Here is a 24,635-nt window from a genome sequence, read left to right as displayed (position 1 = left end):
GTTGAGAGGAGGACTTTCAGAAGGCCACGTGACAGCTTTCATCACTGTCTCCTCCTGCTTGGGGAACAGAGTGACCAGGGTCTGACTTGGGCCTGGGCTAGAGGCTGCAGTAGGCCAGAGGCCAGGTGTTTGGGAAATAACTGAAGTACTAGGAACTGGTTATACAGGTCACATCTCTAACCCAGACTTCTGGGAAGGAAAGACTGGAAAACAGGCCTGCCTTATGTTCATGTAGCACATGTGACTGACACAGTTCTTCCATATTCTCTCATTTGACTTTGGGGCTTCCCTGGTGGCTCAGACAGTAAAAAATCTGCCTGCAATGCAGGAGACTTGAGTTTGATCCCTGGGTTGGGAAGACCCCTGGAGAAGGAAATGGCTACCCACTCTAGTATTCTTGCCTGGAAAAGTACATGGAGAGAGGAGACTGGCGGGATACAGTCCGTGACCTCACAAAGACCTTGGACATGACTGGGCAACTGACACCTTCACTTCATTTGACTTCACTGTGAGTTTCTTAGATGAACATAATTATGGTTGTCATCTTACAGATAAGGGAGGCAGTGCTCACAGAGGATCAGTGGATCGCCCAAATTTCTAAGCTTGAACCAGAAAGAGTCATAGTTAATGCTTACCAGTTCCCTTATCACGTGGCCTTTGTGTGTGCCCAGTCACGTCTGACTCTTTGCTCCCCCATGGACTGGAGCCTGCTAGGCTCCTCTGTCCATGCGATTTTCCACATGCAGGCATTATAAAGGCCTTGCCTGTACAGAGTCATGTATTTCTGCCCACAACTCCATGAAGAAGATGCTATAATTGGCTCCATTTTTGAGATAATGAAACTGAGGCTTAGAGTTTCAGTTAACTTTCTTTCTAGCAAATGGAAAAAATGGGACCTGAAACTGGGCTTTCAGGCTTCCATGCTCTTGGTAATCTTTGTCCCATGATACCTCATTGGTTACGTAAGGACTTTGAAAACCTAAAGCTCTCTCCAAGTTAGTAGATTCACTGCTAACAGACTGTTGCCAAGAGGTAATCTTTGGGGACCTTCTTGGATGCCAGTGTACAAATAACTTTCATCAAACTACCAATTTGCGGCAAGCAGTTACTTTAGAATTACATAGGGGAGTCGGAAAAGAGTTAATATTTTAAACAGTTTGCACACCCTTCCCCACAACTCATTTCTAGCATTAATTATTTAGAAAGCTATTTCTTAGGTACACTTAAACTTAGCCCACGTAGATGATCACAAGTTCCACATGGCAAACAGTAATCCGGTGTCACTCTTGAGCTCAGAACACTGGGTATATTGACATTGTCTTCACCCATACTCTGCACCTTTCCAGTAGTGACATGCTGGAAAGGGAGGTGAATGGGGATGGAGTCAGACACTCCTGGACTCACTTCTTAGTTCTGCCAGCTACAGAATTTCTGTGTTTCAAATTCCTCCTTTGTAAATTGGGGAAAATACATGCCTCACTGTTTTGAAAGATGGGAAGATGACCTGTGAGACCAAAATACTTAGTTTAGGGTCTGCCATCTAGTAGATGGACAATTAGTATCAGTGTTCTTCTCTCCTGCTCCAAGTTCAGTTCAGTTCAGTCGCTCAGTCGTGTCCAACTCTTTGCGACCCTGTGGACTGCAGCATGCCAGGCCTCTCTGTCCATCACCAACTCCCGGAGTTTACTCAAACTCATGTCCATTGAGTCAATGATGCCATCCAACCGTCTCATCCTCTGTCATCCACTTCTCCTGCTGCCTTCAATCTTTTCCAGCATCAGGGTCTTTTCAAATGAGTCAATTCTTTGCATCAAGTGGCCAAAGTATTGTAGTTTCAGCTTCAACATCAGTCCTCCAAGGAATATTCAAGACTGATTTCCTTTAGGATGGACTGGTTGAATCTCCTTGCAGTCCAAGGGACTCTCAAGAGTCTTCTCCAACACCACAGTTCAAAAGCATCAATTCTTTGGTGCTCAGCTTTCTTTATAGTCCAACTCTCACATCCATACGTGACTACTGGAAAAACTATAGCCTTGACTAGATAGACCTTTGCTGGCAAAGTAATGTCTCTGCTTTTTAATATGAAGTCTGCTGCTGCTGCTGCTAAGTTGCTTCAGTCATGTCCAACTCTGTGCGACCCCATAGATGGCAGCCCACCAGGCTCCCCCATCCCTGGGATTCTCCAGGCAAGAACATTGGAGTGGGTTGCCATTTCCTTCTCCAATATGAACTCTAGGTTGGTCATAACTTTTCTTCCAAGGAGTAAGCGTCTTTTAATTTCATGGCTACAGTCACGATCTGCAATGATTTTGGAGCCCCCAAAATAAAGTCTCTCACTGTTTCTGTTATTTCCCCATCTATTTGCCATGAAGTGATGAGACCAGATGCCATGATCTTCGTTTTCTGAATGTTGAGTTTCAAGCCAACTTTTTCACTATCCTCTTTCACTTTCATCAAGAAGCTCTTTAGTTCTTCTTTGCTTTCTGCCATAAGGGTGGTGTCATCTGCATATCTGAGGTTATTGATATTTCTCCCAGCAATCTTGATTCCAGCTTGTACTTCATCCAGCCCAGCATTTCTCATGGTGTACTCTGCATATAAGTTAAATTAGCAGGGTGACAACATACAACCTTGACATACTCCTTTCCTGATTTGGAGCCAGTCTGTTGTTCCATATCCAGTTGTAACTGTTGCTTCCTGACCTGCATACAGATTTCTCAGGAGGCAGGTCAGGTGGTCTGATATTCTCATCTCTTTAAGAATTTTCCAGAGTTTGTTGTGATCTACACAGTCAAAGGTTTGGCATAGCCAATAAAGCAGAAATAGATGTTTTTCTGGAACTCTCTTGCTCTTTTGATGATCTAATGGATGTTGGCAATTTGATCTCTGGTTCCTCTGGCTTTTCTAAATCCAGTTTGAACATCTGGAAGTTCATGGTTCATGTATTGTTGAAGCCTAGCTTGGAGAATTTTGAGCACTACGTTGCTAGTGTGTGAGATGAGTGCAATTGTGAGGTAGTTTGAGCATTCTTTGGCATTGCCTTTCTTTGGGATTGGAATGAAAACTGACCTTTCCCAGTCCTGAGGCCACTGCTGAGTTTTCCAAATTTTCTGGCATATTGAGTGCAGCACTTTCACAGCATCATCTTTTAGGACTTGAAATAGTTCAACTGGAATTCCATCACCTCCACTAGATTTGTTTGTAGTGGTGCTTCCTAAGGCCCAGTTGAGTCACATTCCAGGATATCTGGCTCTAGGTGAGTGAACACACCATCGTGATTATCTGGGTCATAAAGATCTTTTTTGTACAGTTCTTCTGTGTATTCTTGTCACCTCTTCTTAATATCTTCGGCTTCTGTTAGGTCCATACCATTTCTGTCCTTTGTCAAGCCCATCTTGGCATGAAATATTCCCTTGGTATCTCTAATTTTCTTGAAGAGATCTCTAGTCTTTCCGGTTCTATTGTTTTCCTCTGTTTCTTTGCACTGATCACTAAGAAAGGCTTTCTTATCTCTCCTTGTTATTCTTTAGAACTCTGCATTCAAATGAGTATATCTTTCCTTTTCTCCTTTGCCTTTTGCTTTTCTTCTTTTCACAGCTATTAGTAAGTCCTCCTCAGACAACCATTTTGCCTTTTTGCATTTCTTTTTCTTGGAGATGGTATTGATCCCTGTCTCCTGTACAATGTCATGAACCTCTGTCCATATTTCTTCAGGTACTCTATTGGATCTAATCTCTTTATTTATTTCTCACTTTCACTGTCTAATCATAAGGGATTTGCTTTAGGTCATACCTGAATGGTCGAGTGGTTTTCCCTACTTTCTTCAATTTAAGTCTGAATTTGGCAATAAGGAGTTCATGATCTGAGCCACAGCCAGCTCCTGGTCTTGTTTTTGCTGACTGTATAGAGCTTCTCCATCTTTGGCTGCAAACAATATAATCAGCCTGATTTTGGTATTGATCATCTGGTGATGTCCATGTGTAGAGTCTTCTCTTGTGTTGTTGGAAGAGGGTGTTTGCTATGACCAGTGTGTTATCTTGACAAAACTCTATTAGCCTTTGCCCTGCTTCATTCTGTACTCCAAGGGCAAATTTGCTTGTTACTCCAGGTATCTCTTGAGTTCCTACTTTTGCATTCCAGTCCCCTATAATGAAAAGGACATCTCTTTTCGGGTGTTAGTTCCAGAAGGTCTTGTAGGTCTTCATCAACCAAGATCCTTTGTTAATCCCATTTTGTGAGTTTGGGTGATTCAGTCAGCATCTCTGAACCTCAGATTTCCCATCTGTAAAGTGGAACCATCAGTAAATGTCTCAGCGGGCTTTTGTGAGCCTATGTCACAAAAGCCTATGTCACTGCCTATGCAGTGAAGATGCTTTCCAGTTTGTGATCCCTGTGTCTGCCCCTGTGCCTGCCTGCAGTGTTCTGTCCAGTTAGCAGTGCTTGCGTTTGTTTGCTCTTTCAGACTTTCAAGGCGACTCTGCACCCTGACTCATCTTCCCCCTTCCTTCCTCTCCTTACAGCCTTTTGAAGGAGATGGCTGTCCTTTTCCTCTCTGTTTTACATGAGGCCCTGAAAGGTCTTGTTACTTGCTTGCACAAATAGGACCATGGCTGAAGACTGGGCGTGTGGCTCTCCTGTGAAGAGAAGAGATTTTCCTTTGTGTGTTGCTGAGCGAATCTGTGCCTGGGTGGCTCCTTGGCCAGAGAGAGCATAGTGGGTGAGCTTTGTGAGGGAGGCCTCCCAATTTCTTCCCTGGCACATCTCCCAAACACCCTGCTCCCTCTTCTCAGCACTTCTATCTGAGTACCAAACTGGTGGAGGAGGAGCTCACTCCCCGTTGAACTAGACATTATTTGCAGGGTGTTTGCCGTGGGTGAACTGATGATTAAACTGCAGCAGAACACTTTTGTAATGTCTGCTGAAGATGAAAATATTCTTCCTTAAAGCATCTGTCAGTGCAGTGTTCACGCTCGGTAAGGCCCCAGGATATTTCTGTAAAAACAGCAGTTGCTTCTCTTCTACTACCCAGACAGATTCAAACCCAGGCCCACATTTTCATTAAGGACTCACTGTGTGTGGACCCTGCCCTCTGTGGAGATGAGCTGCACACAGTCGTTCTGAATTAGAGCTCGACTGAATCAGGTGATGACCTCTCCTGCAATGTATTGCTCCCTGGTCTTGAACCAGCTGATCTGGCTGGCTGAGGTGCCCCAGGAATGCGTTTCTCCTATAGCCATGCCCACAGGAAGACAACATCTTCCCAGATGGGCAAGCCAAGGGTTTGGGAGCAGCAGAGCCATGAGGCCTGTGTTCTTAGTTCACAGGCTAAGAGCACACACTGTGAAAGCCAAAGAAGATGAGATGAATGAGGGCAGCAAGAACAAATGGGCCCCTCAACAAGCGCTACAGAGTGAGCTGGGAGCCAGGTGTGCGAGAACTGGATCACAGCCAGGATTCTCTAAAAGGAGAAATAAGTAGCTGAGCGCCTTGTTTTTGGTGCCACTCACTGGGTTACAGCCATGAAGACAACCTAGTCCCCATCCTGGAGGAGCACAGAATCAGGTCACCGGAGTAGACTGCTTGGTGCCCTCCCTCTTTCATTATCCTGCCTGCCCCTGTTGTCCACTGCAGAGCCCAGCCTCCTCTGACCCATCTCTGCTTCCCTGGGACTGCCTCATCTCTGCAGAGAAGGTAGCTGGCAGTTCTTGTGTTAGCTCCAGCACCTTAACATGTGGCCTCTCCCAGGGATAACTGTAAATCTACTAGGGTCCAGAAGGACCAAAATAGCCTTTAAACCTCCCAACATTGAGGCTGCAACGGTGGAAGAAGAGGCAGCAGTTTATTTTCCGCAGAAGCAGGGCTTCACTTGATGCCATTCAGATTCTCACTGGCTAAGATGTCCCTCTTTCTGTCTGTGCCTGGGGCCAGCCCTCCTCCCAGGCCAGATCCAGTGGCTACTGGATGCTGTTTGCCTCTTAAGCCTGACCCCACATCCAGTGCCTCTCAGGCTCCTCTGAGGCTGGCTGTGCTCATTTGTGAGGGACCGAAGTGACAGGGCTCATTCTGTGATTCTCCTTTAGCTTAAGAAGCTGAGTTTCTGCTGTACTTAAGACTAATTTACAACTGGTTTAAGTTTTTGATGCATCTGAAGGATCTCAGCATTTAGAGGGTCTCTTTGAATCCTGGTGAAGAGGAGCCTGATCTGGGAAACAAGAGTGGTCTGCAGGAGGCTGGATTTTCCTATCTTTTAGAGGGACTTTCTCCTTCCATACAGGACCCTTTGTTTTGGTCTGCATATGCTGAAATCAGGACAGATAGTGATGCTGGGATCCCCAGATTCTTGAAGTCACAGTTATACACCAAGCACTTGAGGAAAGGAAGAGGTCTTGGAGGACATAAAACCCATTTCCCTTTTTCATATGCTTTCATATTCTTGAAGCATATTTTATTATTTCCATTTTTCAGATGAGGAAACTGAAACTTGAAAAGATCAGTCCATCACTGCGGGGGTAGGGGGAAGTAGGGGTAATACTCTCAGTGAGGAAAGGGGTCAGGGCTGACTTCACGTAGCTCATCTGGGACTTGTTTCTCTCTGAACCCCTTCTGGACTCGTCTTCACATCTGATTTCTGATGATGACAGAGACAGGTCTTATTTCAAAATTAATGAGGTGAGGATATACCTAGCTCATAAGAAAGTATATCCTGTGAAAATGTAATCCAGAGACTGTGCAGGTGGATGGAATAGATGGTTAGTTATGTGCTATTTGAGTAGATCCTGTTGGAATTTCCCTCTCAGAAGCCCCCATGGCCAAGAATCTATCATGATTGATTCTTGGGTTTCACATTGCCTTTTCCAGGCTCCTTTAAAAAAAAAAATATGCCACTTCCTTTGGAAAGAATAATATCAAGATCTGAACATGCTGATGTGAATTGATAGGTGCCATGATTGTCTTGATGGAGAAGGCCTGGACTTCTTGCAGGAGAAATTACTGAGCAAGTCAGAGGAAGGAAGAGGAGAGGTGAACAGCATGAAAAATCACCATCATTACAATCATGCCCCGAGACAAGAGGAGGTTCTTGCTCTCCTGGGGCTGATGTGCCCAGGCTGAAATCTCATCCTGAACCTCAGTGGTCCACAAGGAAAATCTTGCTGTCTTTCTCTGGAGTTGACAATATCAGGCAAAGGTGGCTCTGCTAGACAGATTACTGATAAAAGAAACAACTATATAATTTCCATTGTGCCCAAATATCCCTGTAGTCATGACAACATCCTTAGAGACTCACGACACTGACAGCCAAGGAGATGGCTAGTTTCTTCCCAATAATCACAGCTACCACGTAAGATGAATTCTGGCCTAGCTGAATTCTTGAGGGGTGCTGACTGCAGGGTGATTCTGCGTGGGGGTCACTCAGGGAAGGGAGGCTTTGGGGGTTACTAGAAGTGAGTGGGCAAAAATCACTAGTCACTTGGATCCTTGTCTGACCCAGAGGGAAATAATATGGTGGTTCTGTTTTTGAAATGTGTCCCCTGTCCCCCATTGAACCAAGCCTTTCTTTTCCTCCAGGGGCCACTATTACTGCACCCCTGGATTGTGGCCACTGGCCCTTAGCAGTTCTCCCTTGAGTATATATCTGTAGCGTGCTCCCTGTCAAGCTACAGTCCAAATCATTGTCAACCTGTCATTCTACTGAAGAAGCTCTTCTTTAAAAAATTGTAGTTGATTTATAATATTATGTTAGCTTCAGGTGTATACAGCAAAGTGACTCAGTTGTACACACATATATACACACACACATACATATTCTTTTTCAGATTCTTTTCCTAATGAATAGATTATTACAAAATATTGAGTACAGTTCCCTGTGTTATACAGTTGGTCCTTGTTGGTAAGACTGTCTTGTAACTTATCCTTCTACTACTGTGTTGAAGCTTAAGCTCTTTGCCTTAATTTAGTTTTCCAGTCTCCCAGAGCCAGTCCATCTTCCTATAGTCAAACTCCTCAGCATATGCCTTCTTTTTAGTTGAGACTCAGTATCTCCCCATCCTCCGCCTACTCCATGATGCTTTTTTGTTCTATCGGTTTGATCCCCTCTTTCTTTCACAGAAAATCCCTTCTTTTTTGTCTTTCTAAATTTTATTCATTCTCCAAGTTGCAGCTAAATTCTGCCCACCTCCCAAGAAGCTTTCCTTTACTAGCCCGGCCAAGGCACTGAGCCAGTCCTCTTATCTATGGCCAGAGCCCCACAGCTTGGCAGATGTGTTATTTTCAGGGCTTAATGAATGGTACATAGCCTTTTCTTCCTCAAAGCCTGAGCCTTTGTGTTGAGAGCTCTCCATTGATGTCACCTGGGTCTCTCACAAGGTCACCCTCTTTGTCCTTTCTAGACCATTCTTTCTAAACAATAACTACTTTCTCTGCTTTATTTTTCTTCACATCACTAATACCACCTGACATTATCCAACATTGTCTCTTCAATTAGAATATAAGCTCCATAAGGGCAGAGGCATCATCTGTATTGTCATCTTTTTTATGCCCAAGAAGTAGCCACAACAAAGCCTAGGATATAATATGGCCTCAATAAATGATTGTTGAAGGGTTGACTGAATGAATGAGTTCTCAATGACTGGCTAATTCACATTCACAATGTTGGAGGAGAAATGGGAAGGCCCTGATCCTTTCCATTGTGCAGGAACTTTGAAAAATTAACCCCGATATGGCTCTCTTCCTACCACCACAGAGAACCAAACATTGCTGAACATCAAAATGATCAGAATAGCCCAGTCCACAGGGACATTGCACATTCCTGTCAGAAGAGCTCTGTACCCAGGGAGTATAGGCAAGGCCAGCTGAATTCTGTCAAATGCTTGTATTTGTACCACCCACCTTGTGAGGTTCAAATGCAATGAAGTATGATAAAAAGAGCTAAATTATAAATCAACATAAAAATAGGAAACATTATCCAAGCAGTTTGTGGTTGGGGATGGCATGGTACTGTGGGCCAAAAATGCCATGAACAGGGGAGTCTGGAGGGCTACAGCCCATGGGGTCACAAAGAGTCGGACGTTACTGAGTGTGCATGTGCACGCATGTGCACACACACATACACACACAGTGTTGGAAATTAACAAAGAAGGGGTTAAGATTATACAGGATTATTTAATTTTGCTTGTTCAGAGTGAACTTGCTGGATTTGTCAGGAGTTTGGTGAGAAGGATGCCTTTTTCCTTTGAGAAACACAAATGATATATTTTCATGTTTGAATGCTGGTCAGTGGATTCTGTCTATAAGAAGCAGTTAAAGATGCCTTCCAAACCTTAGAAATATTGACAGAAAAACAATATAACCACCAGCAACACATCATCATCATCATCAAATTAATCCTTGCAAGACTCTCAGAGATAGGTATTCTATTTTTTTTTTTTAAAGGAGAAGAGAGAACTGAGGTACATAGAGGTGGAGTCCCTTACACAGACTCCCTTAGCTAGTCAATGACAGGGTCAGGAATTTAATAAGAATTGCTACTGTTTACTGAGAGGACTGAGAACCCAAAAATTGCTGCTTTCCAACTGTGGTGCTGGAGAAGACTCTCGAGAGTCCCTTGGACAGCCAGGAGATCAAACCAGTCAACCTTAAGGGAAATCAACCCTGAATATTCATCGAAAGGACTGATACTGAAGCTGAAGCTCCAATACTTTGGCCACCTGATGTGAAGAGCCAGCTCTTTGGAAAAGACCGTGATGCTAGGAAAGACTGAGAGCAGGAGGAGAAGGGGCAACAGAGGATAAGATGGTTGGATGGCATCATTGTCTCAATGGACATGAGTTTGAGCAAACTCCAGGAGATAGTGAAGGACAGGGAAGCCTAGCGTGCTGCACTGCATGGGGGTCAGACACAACTGAGCAACTGAATAACAACATACTGAGAATTTTCTAAATGTCAGTCATTTTTCTCAGTACTTCATTCAATACGATGCAAGGAGGCAGGCAATGTTATCCCTCATTTACAGAAAGGAAAACAGACCTAGTGTTGTTTTCTGATTACCCAAGCCCACACAACTAAGAAGGGCAGGAGCTGAGACCCGAGCCCAAGCAGGGGGCCCTGGAGACTCTGCTTCCTTACTACTCTGTGCCACCCTTGGGTCCCTGGTCTCTGTTGCAATGTCCAGCAAATGGCTTAACTTTTATGGTCCAAGAAGCTACTTTCATCACTCCTACCAAAACAAATGAAAGAGAGGAAAGCAGAAAAGAGGGAGAGAGACTTAGGGGAGGGGTGGGGAAGAAACATCTGGAATTGCTAAGGTGAGTTGCAGTGAAGACTCTCCTGGAATCATCTTTGGCCGGAGGAAGCAGATGGCATAGCTGCCCTTAACAGCCTCCTAAGAAGCTCTAACAGGTCCCCATGTGAAAGGAAGATGGCTATCAGTTGGGGGTGGAGGCCTACCCAGCTGTGTAAAGGGTTTTTTAAGATGAAATTATGGTTTACTGAGTAGCAAAGAGCAACATCCAGGTGCCTAAGAATTATGCCGACAGGATGCAAAGGCAAGAGAATATTGTGTAAACCTTATTTACAGATCAATAGATAATCTTTCATACACAAAAGGTCAGCTCCAGGAAGGCAGAGCAGTAAAGAAAGAAATATTGCTTGTAAATACAATATTGACTTGAAAAAATCCACCCAGATGAATCCTTTGATATATACTCTTCTAGTCAAAGTATATTTCTTTATTCATGAACTTTTTTTCTTCCCCTAACCATTTCAGATTCTTTAGTGAAGTATGAAGGGAGTAATGAAGAAGGCTGATTTCTAGTTGTTTTGAATTCTGTGCCATCAAATGATCAGTATAAAGTGGAATCAAGTTTGAGAATTTCAGAGCAACATTTCAAAGTATGTGTATACAGCATTTAGTGTTCTTAAGTCAAATGACAACTCACCCCTACTCTTTGTAGTTTCCTGCTTTGCTGGCTGCGTTGATAAACATTTATCCTGGCTTAAGGAAATAAACAACTACTCCATCCTGCTGGTCCTCTCCAGATTCCTTCATCCATTTTATGTTTCTTCTTTGCCTTGAAGCAAGTAGTTCATCATTCCCCAAAATACCTGAAATCATTGCCACCAACCCCTACTTGGCTGCTGGATTGCAAAGCTGTTCATGACCGCTGCCCAGACACAAATAAGTGTGGGAGAAGAGGGAAACTTCACTGGGCTTTGTTTCTGTGACATCATTAGGTTAGAGGACCACCTCTAAATTTGGGTGATTCCTCTCAGCAATGTGAAAAATATTTCAAAGGACCACAGTCTGAAAAGCCTGAATGATGCTTTGCTGTTAGTGTTTTTGGAGTGCAGAGCTGCTCTAGTTCTCAGGGTCACCTTGGGCTGCAACCTGGGAGCAATGTGCAGCTGAGAAAAGTCTGCCCTGGGCAATAAGTCCAAAGGCTTGAGAGGGACAGCTGTTCATTCCAGCTTCCTGATGGGGATCAGTGTGGCAGTGGTTGTGAAAGAACTTTATACTCTGTGGAATTATGTGAGTATATATACTTTTCAGAGCCGTCCAGGAGGATCATTTGACAGTGACACAATTCCTCTAAACTAAGTACAAGTTCTTTTCTTTTTCCAGTTAGAAAGCATGTTTCAGATACTCTGAGAATGATAACCTCCTCTCATGAACAGATGTGGCTGGAATCGGTCACCTCCAGTTTTGTCTGGACTTGACGGGGTAGTCAGGCAAGACTGAGGATTACTTAACACCTCAAAGTGAGAGAAGGATACAAAGAGGAGTCTGGACTTAATGACAGATGGCAGAGGTTTCAGCTCTTCCAGAGTCAAAGTCAGAGCTTCATCCTCTGTGTTCTGCCAGAGCTCCGCCTTCAGTCTAGGGCTATGCTTTCTACACATACACACTCCTAAATTCCTCCCTTGCCCTTACTCCCTAGAAACAGGGCTGAGGGTCTCTTGCTAATAAGAATGAATGGCGCTGGCCACAAAGCACAGGCTAATATTAAACACCGGAGCTCTTAACTTTGCAGTGACTCCCCATCCCTTGGATTTCCCAGTTCCCCATTCGCAGACCTGCTATTATCATCATGGGCTGTGACATGTGTGTGTGAGAGGGTTGTTTCTTTCTGACTTTCTCCTCTGCAGGGTGCTTCTCATGAGCCACATGTGACAGTCTGTGAATAGGGGTGTCCCTTTGCGTATCCCAGCTCTCTTTTGTTCTTCTATATTGAAGCTCTGTGGCCACCCCTAGTCCACTCAGACTTTTTCTAAAAGGAAGGAGAGAGGGGAAAGGAGGGATAGTAATTGGGAGGGAGAGAAAAAAAGAAGAAATGAAGGAAACCACCTGGGTAATAGGTACTAATCATTTTATATTTATATAGTTATTTGTGGTTTATATGCTAAAAACAATTTTTAAAATGTTTTTACAGGCCTAATCTTATTTAGTTTTTATAACCACCCAATTTATAGATAAAGAAACTGAGGTTTAGAGAAGGTAAAATTTATCTAGCTAATAAATAACAGCATCCTATCTGGAATCCAGTCCTTCTGATGTCATGTATAGTTTTTTTTTTCCCTTTTCTTTTTTATACTGCTCCATTAAATGTAAAGGCATGTCCCAAAGTTCTTTCTTGTTGAATACATGCTAAGCACCCTAGGTGAAACATGAAGGTCTTAGTAGCGACCATAGCTCTCTATTAAACCCTTACTGGACTTTTTTTGAGGGTAGACTTGTAGACTTTGACTGGTTGGCCAGAAATAACCATCCTACAAATACTTAGTACATTTATTAATGTTTTTGTAGTTTGCAGTATATTTTCATATGTGAACCTCAGTTGAAAGTCCTATAAGCTATGCACATCTCAGAGGTCTAGTGATTGGTCCAGGAATGAATGGTGGAGTCAGGATGAGGCTCTCTATTTTTTTTATCCTAAGGCCTATGCGTTTTCTGTTACCTCGGATTTCTTCCACTGTGGTGTACCTAACCTGTGTTAGATTCTACAGAGTATAGCAAAGTCCATTTAAAGGGCCAGGACTCCTGAGTTGATCATAGCCCTGACCTTTCAGCATGACTGAATACATAACTTGTGAGGTGTAGGGCTCTCTGTTCAAAACTGTTAAAGCATTTCAAGATGGTGATAGCAGAGTATTAAACCTGGAATGAGGCCCTCTGAGTGTGGAACCCTTTTGAGCATGGAGCCAGTGAAGCTGGTCTTGCCTCTGACATGACTCAGGAGTGGAAGACTTTGTTTCTTTTTCAGATCATTTCTGGGGGTCCTATCAGAGAGCTGAAGTCCCAGGTCATATGGATTTTGTTCTGTTAAATCTTTTATTCCCTCTGTCACTCACCATCAGAGAGCTAAGCCGCAATGGCCTAGAGCTCCTTATTATATTAATTGCTAACTCCAGTTCTCATAGATCAACAGTTAGGGGCAGAGTCAAGATATCACTAGTAGCTACTGTTTATTGAGCGTTTATTATGTCACAGTCACTGTGCAAAACACTTATGTGCTCTGAATTGATCGCAAGTGTAAGTGTTAGTCACTCAGTCATGTCCGACCCTTGGCTTGACTGTAGTCTGCCAGACTCCTCTGTCCATGAAATTCTCCGGGAAAGAATACGCAGGTGATTTCCATCTTTATCCTTCCCTGTATCACTACACCTTTTCTTAGTGACTTTGCGGCTTTTCCCATCAATCAATGGATTCTATTTCTCCATCTCTTAAAGCTGGATTGGTCCCAAGAATGATAAAATGCAACAGAAGAAATGGTGTGTAAATTCAGGGTTTGTCTCAAGAAGAGGCTTACAAGCTTACTCTTTCTTTTGGAATCCCAGGTCTGCTGTGAGACCAAGCCTGTGTGAGTTGGCTAGAAATGAATACCACTTGGTGGAGAGCTGTCATCCCAAACTGAGACTACCCAGGGTGGCCAGCACCCACTTCACCTGCCAGCTAACTTCAGATACATGAGTGAGCTGAGCTGAGGTCAGGCCAGTAGAGTCCAACTTGGCCAATGGATTTCACTGATCAACTCACAGATAGGTAAGAAATGATACATCATTTTTGCTTAAAAACTGTCTTTTGGAGGTAAGTAAGTACTCATTCTTATTATATTAATAGATAACAGACGCACATCCATTATTATTTCCGAGGAAACAAGCTTTGAGAGGTTATATTCGTGCCTGTGATCAGTAGTTAATAAATGGTTCTGGAAAGTGTGACTCTATAGGTCAAGTTCTTATCTGTTATTTTGCGGGGTCCCACTGTAGCACTCAGGGTTCTGTCAAGCCCTTAGCTAATTTGAAAGCTGAGTGGAAGAAGCAATCTTTTTGCAGATAGAGTCAGGCCCAAGGGATGGAGCTCAAACACCAAGAATCTCTCTGCTGATAAAAATACCATGTCTATTATTAACCAAAACTTTAATATAAAACATTGTAATCTATCAAAGGAAAAAATGCTTACACGCAGAACAGGAGAGATGATGCCTTTGAAGTCAAGGTCACAAGCTAAATGGTAGCAGAAATTTTGGCTGTATCTCATTAACACTGAATTATGACTGAGTTCTGCAAGAGGTCTGTGTGACAATCCCATTAATGCAAATGGCATTCCTTATGATGTCTGCTTTTGTAAATGAAAATCAAATGCAATTATGTCAGTGGAATTTACTCATTAAGCTAAACTAAAACCCACAAGCAAGTGTCTCCTCACTTCCTCTTCTGCCCCACATCTTTGATTACAAGCAGTTGCTCCCCAGAGTTGCAAATGGATATTTTGCTAAAATACGAGTATACAATTTGATGATAGAAGGGACACCAGAATACAGAAGTTCTTACAGATATCGGAGGTTGGGAAGGTTCTGGAAGGCATCAGGGTCGATGTATAGCAGGTTGTTGGCCTTTTCAATTCTACTGTGAAGGAGAAAATAACATGCACATGAGCTTACTGGTAAGGAGTGCTATGGGTATTTTTCATATTCTGCAAAGAGTATGTTAATAAGTTATTCACCCATGTATCCATCTCTTTGTCTATCCATCATTTCCACAAAGATTGAGCATGCATGTGGTGTCTTTTACTATACTAAACTGTGCAAACAAAATATTAACCCTGTCTTATATAACTCTCATCACTGAAGTCTTCCTGGAATCTATTCATCAGAGACAAACAAAGCACGGCTGGGTGAGTCATTTCACCCTGAACTCAGTTGAGTGTTTAACCAATAACGATCACCCAGGGTCTGAGGAGGGTAGGGATGAGTCTAATGGGGGAAACTTGTGTTTTTGTTTTTTTTTTTTCTGCTTGGGAGACGAGAGAAGGGGATGGACAGCAACAAAGAGGGTGAACAGTCAAAGGAGATTGGAGAAAAGTAAAGTGAAAGGTCAAAGGAAAATGAAGATTAAGGGATAAGCAGTGAACATCTCTGGCTTTCACGGTGCAGTCCCAGCAGACAGCAGCTGGCAAGGTGCCAGTGAGTCCCTCATGCTCAATGGAGGCTGCTGTCACAGCTCATGGGAAGGGATGGCTTCTGCCCTGGGCTGACCTGTGCCATGTCTTGATCAATAGTCTGGAGGTGGGCATGTTCACATTTGGATTCCGACAGAGAGAGGCTGCCCTTTCCTCATCTGGCTGGATCAATGTATATTTGCAGAGATGCTCTGTATTAATTACTTCCTCCCTGTTTCATTAGCTTTAATGTTGCAGTAACCTGTAGCTACACAGATCCAAGTACCAGGTAATTAATCATTTTAAATATAGGCAGTGTTACATGGAGGTGAGCACCTCTCCATGTCGGGGAGAGATGAAAGAGCCATCCCATTAGCTCCACTGCCCGTTGAGCTGCACAGAGGGACATCTACTTGACCTTGCCCAGAGGGCTGGCTGCCCTTTGGTTCACTTCTCTGATACTCTCTGTGGGTTCTGAGACCCTGGTCAGATCTCTTTTCCCAGCTAGGGTAAGGAGAGGCCAAGCAGAGAGAGAGGGAAGGCATCAGTTGCAGAGGCTTAATGACAGCGAAGAAGAATGAGAGTGGGAGGTAGAAAAGGAAAGGGAGGGCAGATCTGTCATAATGGACAGACTGTCATTACTAAACAAATTCATATATATGTATGTATGCGTATATGAATTATGTATATGTGTATACATGTATATATACTTGGCAAATGCTAAGAAGTTTTTAAAAAGATACAAAAGAGTCAAGAGATTTATGTTTAAGTCCTTATCCTGCTGTGGATTTGGCTGGGTGACTAGACAAGCTTCACAACTTCTCTCTGTCTTTCATTCCTCATCTGTAAAATTAGGAAAGTGGTTCAGTGGCTTTCATAACTGTGTTCTCTGAGAATTTTGTAAGATATTCATCAGTGCTTCACAGAGGAACCTTTTCAATGACACTAGCTGAGAAACTCTTAATACAATATCTTTCTTGGAGATTCCAAGTGTATATTTGCATATTATAGACTCTGAGTTTTCCTATAGTAGGTGAGTCTGTCTAACTTGTTTGACCATAGACTCTTTTTCCTTTTTTGTAACAATAATTTTCTGTTTAATGATACACAGAATACACTTTGGAAAAATTTGGACCTGTCTCCAAAGTCTCATCTGGCTTTGATAATTTATAGTAACTTTAGACTGGTACGCAACAGAGGTGTATCTGTGTGAGTACTGGCATGTATATAAAACTAGAATGTCAACAAGGGAAAATACATTTGGTTGGACTAGTAAAGAAGCCAAGGATTGTTATGATAACTTACTGTATGCCAGTTTTTGTGTTAGATCTATATAACATTTATCATCTCATTTATTCATCACAGTGATCCTATGAGGCATGCAATTTTACCATTCCCACTTGACAGAAAAAAAGCTAAGTCTTAGCATGATTTTGCATCTTGACCAAGGTTCCATGGTGAGTATGTGGCATAGGCTAGCAGTCAAACTAAGACTGCCCACCTTCAACGATATAATGAGGAATTTGTTTTGGGCTTTGACTGTGGAACAAATTTGAATGAGAGGATGAGCTGGAAGTATTAATATGTGCAGTCACAGAGCTAGGTTCTTGAGTTTACTATGCAAAAAAATCCTGAGAAGGAAGAACCAGAATCAGACTAAGCTCTGGACTGGTACCTGAATCACCAGGCAGAGATACATGGCAGCACCTGTTGGACTGACTTTGACAGCCTAAAACAAAATTCTAGGAGCCTGAGGACAGAGGAGAGCCAGGGCCTCCCAGGAATATAAGCGAACTTTAAGGCTACTACCAAAAGCAGGCATGAGCAAAACCCCACAGAGTCTTGCTTACATTTCATGTAGTTTGGGCAGGTTGGAGAACACATTTGCCTCTATCACTTCCAAGACATCATTCTGTGAGATCTCTCTGCAAAGAAAGAAATATAATTCAAGTCAGTTCAGCTACAGTCCATAATGGATTTAGGGCTCAGCCTAGAGCCTTGTGCCTGTAGTGATTCATGAGACACACAGAACCCTACTCCCGCTCGCAAAGCAGTCAGCTGTAATGATGAGGCGAAGCTAACATAAGATGCTAATACTTACAGAACAATGAGAGAATGAACCCAAGGCAGTGACTCTGGTCAGAAATGATTCAGTCTATAGATGTAGCCACAGAGGCCCGGGGAGGGAAAGAGACTTGATTAAAAGTATTTAGGGAATATACAGGGTGCAAACAAACTTTAAATAGACCAGGATCAGCAAACTTCTTCTAGAGGACCATGCAGTAAAATTTTTATTTTTTGGCTTTATGAATCATTTGGTCTCTGTTGCAACTACTCAGTTGATATTGTTGCATAAAAGTAGGCATAGATATCATGTAAATGAATGAGCATGCCTGTGTTCCAGTAAAACTTTACCCATAAAAACAGATGGCAAGCTGGGTTTGGTGTTATGGGCAATAGTTTGGTGATCCCACCCTAGACCATGGAGGCAAGTTCTCTCTGCTATGCTGCTTTGGAAAATGAGAACCTCAAGTCAGTCTCTTTTAAATACACATCCATGCTGTTACCCAAGTAGAGATTGTTACTGCAAGACCTTTGACATTACCGTTGCTTGGCCAAAAATACCCAGGAAAGATCCTTCAGGTCCCAGCCTGTTTGCTCCTGGAGTAATTGGAAGGGAGTGGACAATGAAGTCCACTCTGCAGAAGCCCAGAGCTTATGAGGACAAAAGGGTGAGAAGGGCGACTTAATCAGCTAATGTTTATAAAGTGGCTCAAAGATGAAACATGCTATTATTAGGCCTCCTGAGGAAGACTCTCATGCAGTTTTAATGTGGCAGTGAGAGAGTTTCAGAAAATCTCATAGTCGGTGTGCATTCAAATTGGCTCAGGCGAGGAACTGTCTGCTGGCCTGAGATTTTGCTGAGAAGCTCTAGAAATGCTCTTGATTAAGGGAAAGGCCTGGAGATCAGGACAGGGAAAAGGCCTGTCAGGGGAGGGGAAGTATGACTGTGAGCACAGGGGCTGGCAACATGGAGGGGGAGCAGGGGGTGGGTGGGGAGCTGTCAGTTCAATGGTGGCAGGATCCCTTCTCTCACGCCCCCATTAACAAGGAGACATTTTGTGAGAGAAGTTCAGTTCAGTCACTCAGTCGTATCCGACTGTTTGAGACCCCATGGACTGCAGCATGCCAGACTTCCATGTCCATCACCAACTCCCAGAACTTGCTTAAACTCATGTCCGTTGAGTTGGTGGTGCCATCCAACCATCTCATCCACTGTTGTGCCCTTCTCCTCCTGTCTTCAATCTTTTCCAGCATTAGGGTCTTTTCCAAGGAGTCAGTTCTTTGCATCAGGAGGCCAAAGTACTGGAGTTTCAGCCTCAGCATCAGTCCTTCCAATGAACACTCAGGACTGATTTCCCTTAGGATGAGCTGGTTGGATCTCCTTGCAGTCCAAGGGATTCTCAAAAGTTTTGTTCAACACTATAGTTCAAAAGCATCAGTTCTTCAGTGCTCAGCTTTCTTTAGAGTTAACTCTCACATCCATACATGACTACTGGAAAGACCATAGCTTTGACTAGATAGACCTTTGTTGGCAAAGTAATGTCTCTGCTTTTTAACATGCTGTCTAGGTTGGTCATAGCTTTTCTTCCAAGGAGCAAGCGTCTTTTAATTTCATGGCTGCAGTCACTGTCTGCAGTGATTTTGGAGCCCAAGAAAATATAGTCTGTCACTGTTTCCATTGTTTCCCCATCGATTTGCCATGAAGTGATGGGACTGAATGCCATGATCTTCGTTTTTTGAATGTTAAGTTTTAATCCACCTTTTCCATTCTCCTCTTTCACTTTCATCATGAGGCTCTTTAGTTCTTCGCTTTCTGCCATAAGAGTGTTGTCATCTGCATATCTGAGGTTATTGATATTTCTCCTTGTACTCTTGATTCCAGCTTGTCCTTTCATCCACTTGGCATTTCACATGATGTACTCTGCATATAAGTTACCTAACTAGGATGATAATATACAGCCTTGATGTACTCCTTTCCCTGTTTGGAACTAGTCTGTTGTTCCATGTCCAGTTCTAACTGTTGCTTCTTGACCTATATACAGATTTCTCAGGAGGCATGTCAGGTGGTCTGGTATTCCCATCTCTTGAAGAATTTTACAGAGTTTGTGTGATCTACACAGTCAAAGGCTTTGGTATAATCAATAAAGCAGTAGATGTTTTTCTGGTATTCTCTTGCTATTTTGATGACCCAATGGATGTTGGCAATTTAATCTCTGGTTCCCCTGCCTTTTCTAAATCCAGCTTGAACATCTGGAAGTTCATGGTTCACATGCTATTGAAGGCTGATTTGGAGAATTTTGAGCATAACTTTGCTAGCGTGTGAGATGAGTGGAATTGTGCAGTAGTTTGAGCATTCCTTGGCAGTGCCGTTCTTTGGGATTAGAATGAAAACTGACCTTTTCCAGTCCTGTGGCCACTGCTGAGTTTTCCAAATTTGTTGGCATATTGAGCACATCACTTTCACAGCATCATCTTTTAGGATTTGAAACAGCTCAACTGGAATTCCATCACCTCCACTAACTTTGTTCAGAGTGATGCTTCCTAAGGCCCACTTGAGTTCATATTTCAGGATGTCTGGCTCTAGGTGAGTGATCATGCCATCATGGTTATCTGGGTCGTGAAGATCTTTTTCGTATAGTTATTCTGTATATTCTTCCCACCTCTTCTTTATATCTTCTGCTTCTGTTAGATCCATTTCTGTCCTTTATTGTGCCCATCTTTGCATGAAATGTTCCATTGGTATCTCTAATTTTCTTGAAGAGATCTCTAGTCTTTCCCATTATATTGCTTTCCTCTATTTATTTGCACTGATCACTGAAGAAGGCTTTCTTATCTCTCCTCACTGTTCTTTGGAACTCTGCATTCAAATGGGTATATCTTTCCTTTTCTCCTTTGCCTTTAGCCTCTCTTCTTTTCATAGCTATTTGTAAGGCCTCCTCAGATAACCATTTTGCCCTTTTGCACTTGTTTATCTTGGGAATGGTCTTGATCCCTGCCTTCTGTACAATGTCATGAACCTCCATCCATAATTCTTCAGGCACTCTGTCTATCAGATAATCCCTTGAATCTATTTGTCACTGCCACTGTGTAATTGTAAGGGATTTGATTTAGGTCATACTTGGATGGCTTAGTGGTTTTCCTTACTTTCTTCAGTTTAAGTCTGAATTTGGCAAAAAGGGGTTCATGATCTGAGCCTCAGGCAGTTCCTGGTGTTGTTTTTGCTGACTGTATAGAGCATCTCCATTTTCGGCTGCAAAGAATATAATCAATCTAATTTCAATATTGACCATCTGGTGATGTATACGTGTGGAGTCTTCTCTTATGTTTTTGAGAGAAGAGCACCTCTAATACTATCATAGCTTCCTTCATGATTCATTTGGTAAATTTAACTGCCTTCATACTTTTCACAGTTGAACATAAAGAAGGGTGATGTGTGCATGCATGTTTTAAGAGGATGTCCTGGCCATTGGGTGTTTATTTGCTTCTCTGTCCTTCCAGTGGGAAGAGTGCTGGGTGGTTATAGGAATGAGAGGAGTAGGAAAGGAGTGAGTGAATTGAAAGTTGCTCACTGTGTCAGACTCTTTGCAACCCCATGGACTATACAGTCCATGGAATTCTCCAGGCCAGAATACTGGAGTGAGTAGCCATTCCCTTTTCCAGGGGATCTTCCCAACCCAAGGATCAAGCCCAGGTCTCCCACATTGCAGGTGGATTCTTAACCAGCTGAGCCACCAGGGAAGCCCAAGAATACTGGAGTGGGCAGCCTATCCCTTCTCCAGGGGATCTTCCTGGCCCAGGACTCAAACTGGTGTTTCCTGCATGGTAGGTGGATTCTTTATCAGCTGAGCTATGAGGGAAGCTCACAGGAAAGGAGTGGGAGACTTCAAAAAAGGAGACATTTTTTGAAGACTTTAAGGAGTCAAGTGAAAGAGCTGCACAGGCAGAAGATAGGCATGGAGGAAAGCACTGGATGACAGAGAGGATTTAAATGCAGATGAGCCCGTATCATCCAAAAGCTATTGTGTTTCCAGGTTCACATACCATCCCCTTGTAATATCTCAGCCTAACACTGCCTAGAAGATAGACATTTTTCCTTTCCTGAATTAATGTACTGAATTCATCCCATCCACATTCTCTTATGTGGATTTTTGCCAAAGAGAACTAAAAATTATTAAAACAAATAAGCCAAGAAACACTTCTAAATTAATTCTTTCAGAAGGTAGTTCATATTTTATGGCTTCAGGTTCAGAGACAGGAGAGGGTGTTAGGCTTGGAAGGTGGTAGAGAGAGCCTTTAGCAGGAGGAGGGCTGGAGGGAGGTGAGCAGCATACAGCAGTGAAAAAACACCTTACTGGGAAATTGAGGGTTCTTGCTCCATTTCAAACCAGTTCTGCCTCTAGTTATTTCTATTATCATTGACTAGGTATCTACTATTTACCAGCCCTGTACATGCATTCTCCTCAATCCCTTTAGCACGCCTGTGAAGTTGGTGTTTTAATCTCCATGTTAATAGACAGCCCTATCTGTATGCAGAACAGCTCTGGCTGACTGCAGGGCTGGAACACTTTGTTCTACATGCCTTGCCTCCCAAGCCATGGTGGGTCTAATATTTCCACTCCTATATATTTACTCAAGGGAAAGAAAAATTCATGCCCTCCCAAAGACTTGTGCACAGATACTCATAGCAGCTTAATTGGATAAACTGTAACATATTCATACAATGGTATATTACTCATCCATAAAGTGGAACAAACTGCTGTTCCAACATAGTTGAATCTTTAAAAAAAATTACGCTGAGTGGAAGAATGCTGACTATTTATATGAGGGTCTAGAAGAAGAAAAACTGATCTACAGTGATAAAAATCAGAGTAATTGTCACTTGGGGCCTGGGATGGAGTTTGCTAATGGGAGAGGCAGCAGGACTTTCTGGGATGATGCAAACGTTCTCTTTCAAGATTGGGGAAGCGGTAACATAAGTTTATCTAACTTTGAACTTTAGGTTTAAAGTGAATGCATGTATTTTAGTGTATATGAAACATACCTTAATACAGTTGTATAGCAATACTTTTTATTCAGAGGAAGGATAGTAAATTCCATTCCGTTTATGTCTTGAGAACTCTGAATTGAGAGCTATTGGAAAAATGTTGTCTGGTCTGAAGGTGGTTCTGAAAGTTCTATCAAATCCTAGTGTAATCTGGAGATTATAGATAAGGTTCCTTCCCCTCTTGACTGTCTCCTCTGCAGCTCCCCAACCCTTCACTGAAATCTATGAAGTGAATAGCTGAACTAGGTCAAAGAATCAGAGTTTTTCAACTCTGACTGCACTCTAGAACCTTCTGGTGGACTTAAAAAAAAAAAAATCCAAGGCCTGGGTTCATATCTGAGAATTGGATTTATTTAGTCTGGGGTGAGACTCTGGCATTATTTTTTCCCCCTTGTTCTTTAATTCTGCAAACAATGGTGGTTCTAATGTGCATAAAGGATTGAAAACTATTGATCTAGATGATATTAAGTTCCTGTTTAGACCTGTGCTCTCCATCTTACAGAAGGTTTGCTTCAGGAGCAAGGGCCAATTTTCCTTGTTCTGCTAGGACAACAAATTCGAGAAATAAAGTTCTTGGAGCACAAATGGAAATAAAAATGAGATAAAATAGTATGAGAAACCTGGAGATAGAACCTGGAAGTGGGAGTAAAATATAAGAGGTACTATTGAATAGTTAGTTTTGATTTTTCATAAGAGAACTTAATCAAAAGGTCAACATTTCAAATGCTCAATGTGTAACAAGGGATATTGTGGAAAATATGTAAAAGCATCTTGTATTTTATTATTATTCCAGTTGCTCAGTCATGGTCAGCTCTTTGCAACCCCATGGACTGCAGCATCGCAGGCTTCCCTGGCCTTCACTATCTCCTGGCGTTTGCTTAAACCTATGTCCATTGAGTTAGTGATGCCATCCAACTATCTCATTCTCTGTCATTCTCTTCTCCTTCTGCCTTCAGTCTTGCCCTGTATCAGGGTCTTTTCCAGTGAGTCAGCTCTTTTCATCAGGCGGCCAAAGTATCAGAGCTTCAGCTTCAGTATCAGTCTGGGGCTCATTGATGTGTGGATGCAGAAGATGTGAGAGTTCATCTCTCTTCTATTAAGCAAGATGCTGAAATGTTTTGGAAATATGTGAAAAAAAAAAAACAACTGGTACTCTTCCGTCTAAAATTTTTTGAATATTATTTTGCATAACACATGTTATTTATATTAATATGTAGAAATGTATTACTTTAAAAAAATAGACTGACAGAATATTTCCCAATTTTAATTTCTAGAATGACAAATGACAAAAAATTGGGGAACTATCCAATGTAGGCTGAATTCTGCCCTTCTTGGGTGAGGGGTCCTGATTCTGTGGAAAGGTTGTTTCCAGAGTTGAGACTCTTCTCATTTTCCCAGGCAGTGCTTCTCATGACTCACATAGAAATCACCTGGGGATCTTGTTAAAATGCAGATTCTCTATGGGAAGAACTTAAGAGGGTCCGAGGTTCTGCCTTTCTAATACCTAGGGTGATGGGGATGTTGCTGATCTTGAGACCACACTTGGATTGCAAGGTTCTTCTGAAGAATGGTATTAACCCCCTACCAGGCCTTTCTCCCCAATGTACATAGGGATGGATATGAAAAGCATGATAGAGGAGGAGTGAAGTTCTTGATTTTAAAAATCTTTTATCTTCTGGAAACCCCTCCCTTACTCTCTTATTGAAGTTTTCCTGTTCTCTAGATTGTCACAATAATTCTTTCTCAGTTAAAGCATTTGCTATTTTGTTTTGTTATTGCTAATTTTTTGGCGATGAGGCGGTGGTCATTGCCTAATTCCCCAACCTGACTTTGAGTTCCTAGATGGTATTTTATCCATTTATCTTTGTATCTCCAGCACCAAGTGCTAAGTTGAAGCATGATAAGTATTCAATAAATGTTTAGTGGGAGGATGCGTAGATGGAGGAAAAGTAGTCCTTAGGTTCAGAAACAGTATCTGCAAAACTGTGAAGGAGATGAAGTTTGTCTTCTGTAGTCTTTCACCCCTCTTCTGTAGCCAACATACGGTATGTAACAATCAAGCCTAGCTTGTCTATGAGCTAGATTTTTGTCCCA

At 42.5% G+C, this 24,635-nt stretch overlaps 1 protein-coding gene across 2 annotated transcripts in view; it reads right to left on the bottom strand.

Annotated features, from left to right (window-relative positions):
- The window catches only part of FSHR (follicle stimulating hormone receptor), a 189,102-nt gene that overhangs the window by 53,860 nt on the left and 110,607 nt on the right, over window positions 1-24,635 (bottom strand). For both annotated transcript variants that reach the window (XM_068973535.1, XM_068973544.1), the window contains exons 3-4: window positions 17,284-17,358; window positions 14,827-14,901 (exon numbers count right to left, since the gene is read on the bottom strand). In XM_068973535.1, coding sequence (XP_068829636.1) covers window positions 14,827-14,901; window positions 17,284-17,358 — 150 coding nt within the window. The remainder of the gene's footprint in view (window positions 1-14,826; window positions 14,902-17,283; window positions 17,359-24,635) is intronic.

The sequence above is a fragment of the Capricornis sumatraensis genome, chromosome 1, assembly GCF_032405125.1.
Source record: "Capricornis sumatraensis isolate serow.1 chromosome 1, serow.2, whole genome shotgun sequence".
In the NCBI taxonomy this organism is placed as follows: Eukaryota; Metazoa; Chordata; class Mammalia; order Artiodactyla; family Bovidae; genus Capricornis; species Capricornis sumatraensis.
This window is presented reverse-complemented; position numbering and strand designations above follow the sequence as displayed.